Below are 5,939 nucleotides of genomic sequence, written 5' to 3'. Positions count from 1 at the left end.
GAATGGCGGCGCTGGCTCCGAATGGCCTAATCCTGCACCTATTGTCTATTGTCTATTGTCTCTACCGCTGCGCCACCATTGATGCCAGTGCAGTAATGATCACATGTGAGGCAGTTTTCTGAAATTGCTTTGGAGAATTTGAGAGAGGCTTTGACACAGATTCTTGATCAGTACAGGCGTCCGAGGTTATGTGGAGAATGGGGTTGAGAGGGAGAGAAAGATCAGCCATGATTGAATGGCGGTGTAGACTCGATGGGCCGAGTGGCTTAATCCTGGTCCCGGAACTTATGAAAGAAAGGAATACGCTCACATTTTCTTTTGAAAATCAGTACTTTATTGAGATGCGGCAACAGATGAACAGAGTAATGATACAAGCTGCAAGTTATATGATTATTATTATCATCCAAATTATTAAAAGGTTGCAAATATCAAGCATTGTGTATTAGCATGGGCTTCGTCAACAGGAAGAGGTTGTCCAAGCGCTGCCTGCGTAACATGCTTGTCCAGCCTCCCGAGATTAACCCAGTGTCATAAGGCCACAAGTCACACAGCAGGTGATAGGAGCAGAATTAGGCCATTCGGCCCATCGATTCTACTCCGTCATTGAATCATGGCTGATCTATCTCTCCCTCCCAACCCCATTCTCCTGCCTTCTCCCCACAACCCCTGACACCCGCACTAATCAAGAATCTATCTATCTCTGCCTTAAAATTTTCAATTCACTTGGACTCCACTGCCTTCTGTTGGAGTTACTAAAGCTGTATGCATGTAATCATCACAAAAGCATCATTCAAATCAATACCAAAAAAAAGTAAATTGGAAATGTGAGGAATTGCAGAACATCTATTAGATTAAGCAGCTCATCTCCTGGAAATCAAGTGTTAAGACTCATCATCCCTGGTCTTCCGACATACAGCACCCGGACGTTTACACTGTGCATTATTATTATGCATTTGCTTCACATAAATATTGCAAACCAGACTGACACCAGAGCAGGGAACAGCACAAGAGATAATTTAACTTGGTCACTCGCGTTGCAGAGGTTAGTATTACAACACTGGATAGCGACTGAGACTCCTCCAATATCTTGCTGAAAACCACAAAGAGCAGAAGGACTACATCCAGCTTCATAAAACGTTACACCAGCTGGAGAAACAGAATGGGCAGTTAAATAGTTTCTGTGTTCATAGATCATGTACCATTTTAGAGCGCTGCAGCGTGGAAACAGGCCCTTCGGCCCAACTTGCTCACACCGGCCAACATGTCCCAGCACTCCAGTAACACCTGCCTGCGCTTGGTCCATATCCTCCCCCCCACCCCCCCACCCTAACTTGTCCTATCCATGTACCTGTCTTACTGTTTCTCAAACGTTGGGATAGTCCCTGCCTCAACTACCTCCTCTGGCAGCTTGTTGCATACACCCACTGCTCACTGTGTGAATGCCACTGAATTTCGCATGTTTATGAGTAAATCAGCTATTGATTCACAGAATTGGACAGTCTTTACATCTTTGCCAGGACTAGAGGTTGTGAGCTACAGGAAGAGGTTGAGTAGACTGGGACTCCATTCCTTGGAGCGCAGGAGGATGAGCGGTGATCTTATAGAGGTGTATAAAATCATGGGAGGAATAGATTGGGAAGATGCACAGAGTCTCTTGCGCAAAGTAGAATCGAGAACCAGAGGACATAGGTTTAAGGTGAAGGGGAAAAGATTTAATAGGAATCGGCGGGGGTAACCTTTTCACACAAAGGGTGGTGGGGGAATGTTTCCGCGCTGTATCTCTAAACCAAGCTAAGCTAGAGGTGTGCATCTCAAATTGGTTCTTACTTACCAACCGTCACATTCCCAAGATAGCATTGCTCGTCATTCCTAGAGCATGTAACAGAATTGGTCACGCATCTGTCCCTTGTTTCTAGGCAGTAGTAACACCGCAAACAGTTACCTGTATGTGAGAACAGGGAAGGTTGTGTGAGAGACACCTGTAGCTCATTCTGCGGCTGCTCTGAAAACGAGCACCCCCTTTCAATAAACATAGAACAGTCCCGACACAAACTGCTGGATTAACTCAGCGGGTCAGGCCAGCCTCTCTGGAGAAGAGGTAGAGGTGGTGTTTTGGTCGAGACCCTCTCCCATCCGAGTGGTTGTACTGGCTTGAAAGTCGCCTTGTTGAGTCTCCTTGTCTGTAACTCGTTTTCACCGAGCTGCCAGTCTCAAGCGGAGGTGGGGAGAGGGGAGGGGCTGTGCGGGGAATTGGGGGAGGGGTGGGGTGCAGGGGAGTGGAGCGGGGGGGAGTGGGGGTGAGGTGTTGGGGAGTGGGTGTGGGGAGGAGAATGGAGGAGGGGAGTGGGGGAGGGGAGTGGGGTGGGGGAGGGGAGTGGGGTGGGGGAGGGGAGTGGGGCGGGGGGAGTGGACCCAAAGCCTCTCCTGCATCGGTCAGCACCCTCCCCTCCCCCAGCCCCCTTCCCCCACCCCCCTTCCCCCACCCCACTCCCCTCCACTCCTCCCACCACCCCCACTCCCCCCCCCCCACTCCCCTCCCCCATTCCCCTCACCCCCCCATCCCCTCCCCCACCCCACACCTCCCACTCCCCTCCCCCCCACTTCCCTCCCCCCCACTCCCCTCCCCCCACTCCCCTCCCCCATTTCCCTCCCCTCCCCACCCCCACTCCCCTCCACCCCTCCCTAGGAGATAGATTTAAACTTTAAAATGTGGAATAACTTAAAAAATATAACACCGATTTCAATGAAACTTCTTCCATTAGCACCAAAGGGATGACGGTGAGTAAGGTGGGCTTAAAATCGTCGTGCTATCGTGTACTCCCCTCCCCCTTGTCCCAACCCTACCCCCACTCCCCCCCACTCCCCTCCCCCTCCTCCGTCCCTCCTCGCCCGCCCACCCACCCGGCAACAGACTTTGTCCAGTGCAACAATAAAACACTTAACCTGACAATAACGAACTCCATATTCAGTAACAAACTCCCTACATGTTCACAAACACACAGGCTAAATCTTTCACCTAGAATTCCGATCCCACATGAGAATCTAAAATGCCTTTCCACAATTAAACTGCAGGACAACAAAATAGTTTTGATTTTCTTACCCAGAGGGGCGCTGAGAATGAGACCAGCGACCAGGACCAAAAGGCAATTCATCTCTGGATTTGAGCTGCTGAGCTTCGAAGGCCAGAGAGGGAACAGGAAAAAATTTCGAACAGAAGTCTTTCAATCCCCCTGAAATCTGAAGAAGGGTCCCAGCTGGAAACGTCACCAGTCCGTGTTCTCCAGAGCTGCTGCCTGACTCACTGAGTTATGCCAGCTCTCTGAGTCTTTATTGAAAATCTCCTGTAATTCTGCCAAATGGGAGGGTCTTCTAGAGGTAGTGGGAGGAAGCAAGCTAAAGGACGAATTACTGATGCCTTGCTTAGAGGTAAAGGAACCTTGAACAACTGGAAGAGATGATAATTGCGAAATTAAGTAATTACGAAAAATATAGATACGAACCCCCCCCCCTCCCCCACACACACACACACACAAATTTCCCCTCACTTGCACCACCTCCTTCATCTGCTCCAGATGTCAACTTCTCCACATCGGCGAGACCAAGCGCAGGCTCGGCGATCGTTTCGTTCAACACCTCCGCTCAGTCCGTCTCAACCAACCTGATCTCCCGGTGGCTCAGCACTTCAACTCCCCCTCCCACTCCCAGTCTGACCTTTCTGTCATGGGCCTCCTCCATTGTCAGAGCGAGCGAGGCCCAGCGCAAATTGGAGGAACAGCACCTCATATTTCGCTTGGGCAGTTTACACCCCAGCGGTATGAACATTGAACTCTCTAATTTAAGATTGCCCCTGCTTTCCCTCTCCCTCCATCCCCTCCCCATTCCCAGTTATCCCACTAGTTTTCCTGTCTCTGACTACATCCTATCTTTGTCCCCCCCTCCTCCCTCACATCAGTCTGAATAGGGGTCTGGACCCAAAAAGTCACCCATTCCCTTGTCTCCAGAGATGCTGCCTGACCAGCTGGGGTAGGGCGAGGAGAGGAGGGGGAGGGAGGAGAGGGTGCTGCACCAATGCCGGGGAGGTTTGGGCCCAATGGGTCCACTTGGTCTAGCAAATTACTATTTATGTTAACCTTATTCAACAACAGATGGTTAATACAAGTTTGGCTCAGCGGCAGATTTGCTGCCTTGCAGCGAATGCAGCGCCGGAGACCCGGGTTCGATCCCGACCACGGGTGCTTTAGCCACCACCCTCTGACGAAATAAATTCCTCCTTAACTCTTTCATAATCCTAATAATCATAATCGTACTATATTAGCCAAGTATGCTTTGCAACATATCAGGAAGTTGATTTGACGTACAGTTATAGCAATAGTACACACAAAATACATTTTGACACGAACATCCACCACAGTGACTCTCTCCAGAGATGCTGCCTGACCCGCTGAGTTACTCCAGCATTTTTGTGATACCTTCGATTTGTACCAGCATCTGCAGTTATTTTCGTAGCCCCACAACACATTCCTCACTGTGAATGTGGAAGGCGAGAAAAAAGTTCAGTATCTTCCCTTGTTTACCCCCAGCACTTTGTGCCATTCCCCAGGGCCACGTGAACAGCCTTTGGAGTTGCTTTCAGTTTCGATTCAGATTTCCAGCGACTGTTTCAGGTCGAGCAGATAACGTCTCTTCAAACTTGACTGCCGTTACTGCAGGCAGTTGTACGCCTGACTAACCCGTATCCATGATGCCAGATGCAATCTCTCTCCTGCACCTTGACCTTCTTGCTTAGCCAGCGCAGTAAAGAGGTGGCGCAGTTTTAGAGCTGCTGCCTCACGGCGCCAGGGACCCCGGTTCCATCCCGACCACGGCCGCTGTCTCATAGAAACATAGAAAATAGGTGCAGGAGTAGGCCATTCGGCCCTTCGAGCCTGCACCGCCATTCAATATGATCATGGCTGATCATTCAACTCAGTATCCTGTACCTGCCTTCTCTCCATACCCCCTGATCCGCAAGGGCCACATCTAACTCCCTCTTAAATATAGCCAATGAACTGGCCTCAACTACCTTCTGTGGCAGAGAATTCCATAGATTCACCACTCTCTGTGCGAAAAAAAACGTTCTCATCTCGATCCTGAAAGACTTGCCCCTTATCCTTAAACTGTGACCCCTTGTTCTGGACTTCCCCAACATCGTGAACAATCTTCCTGCATCTAGCCTGTCCAACCCCTTAAGAATTTTGTAAGTTTCTATAAGATCCCCCCTCAATCTTCTAAATTCCAGCGAGTACAAGCCGAGTCTATCCAGTCTTTCTTCATATAAAAGTCCTGCCATCCCAGGACGTGCAGGGCGTGGGCTTCCTCCCACACTCCAAAGACGGACGGATTTGTAGGTTAATTCGCTTGGTTATACACTGATCAGCCAAAGCACGATGCCCACCTGCCTAATATGCTGTTGGTCCTCCATGTGCAGCCCCACACGCAGCAGGGTGCGATGAACTGTGTATTGTGACACGTTCCTCCCATGACCACCATTGAAATATTCTGTGACTTGTGCCACAGTCGCCCTTCTCTCGGGCCAGACGGGATAGCCTTCGTTGCCCTCGCGCATCGATGATCCTTGGGCGCCCAACACCCTGTCTGTCGCCGGTTTGTGGTCTGACCCTCCTCGGACCACTGTCGGTCGGTACTCACCACTGCTGACCGGGAGCACCCCACAAACCTTGCCGTTTCAGAGATGTTCTGACTCAGTCGTCTGACCAGAACAATTTGGCCCTTGTCAAAGTCACTCAGGTCTTTACTCCTGCCCATTTCACCTGCATCCAACACATCAACTTCAAGAACTGACTGTTCACTTGCTGCCTAATATATCCCACCCCTTGACAGGTGCCATCGTAACAAGATAACCAATGTTATTCACTTCGTCTGTCTGTAGTCATAATGTT

At 50.1% G+C, this 5,939-nt stretch overlaps 1 protein-coding gene across 1 annotated transcript; it reads right to left on the bottom strand.

The window, feature by feature from the left end:
* Positions 1–348: 348 nt before the first annotated feature.
* On the bottom strand, positions 349–4,576 carry LOC144603133 (CD59 glycoprotein-like). The gene is made up of 4 exons (XM_078416282.1): positions 4,470–4,576; positions 3,101–3,445; positions 1,832–1,942; positions 349–1,146 (listed from the first exon to the last, which is right to left on the bottom strand). Exons 2-4 carry the CDS (start codon positions 3,150–3,152, stop codon positions 959–961), a joined length of 351 nt encoding a protein of 116 aa, XP_078272408.1. The 5' UTR covers positions 3,153–3,445; positions 4,470–4,576; the 3' UTR covers positions 349–958.
* Positions 4,577–5,939: the final 1,363 nt, after the last annotated feature.

Source organism: Rhinoraja longicauda, chromosome 19 (genome assembly GCF_053455715.1).
Source record: "Rhinoraja longicauda isolate Sanriku21f chromosome 19, sRhiLon1.1, whole genome shotgun sequence".
In the NCBI taxonomy this organism is placed as follows: domain Eukaryota; kingdom Metazoa; phylum Chordata; class Chondrichthyes; order Rajiformes; family Arhynchobatidae; genus Rhinoraja; species Rhinoraja longicauda.
The sequence above is the reverse complement of the archived record's forward strand: the minus strand, read 5'-3'. Positions and strand labels throughout refer to the sequence as shown.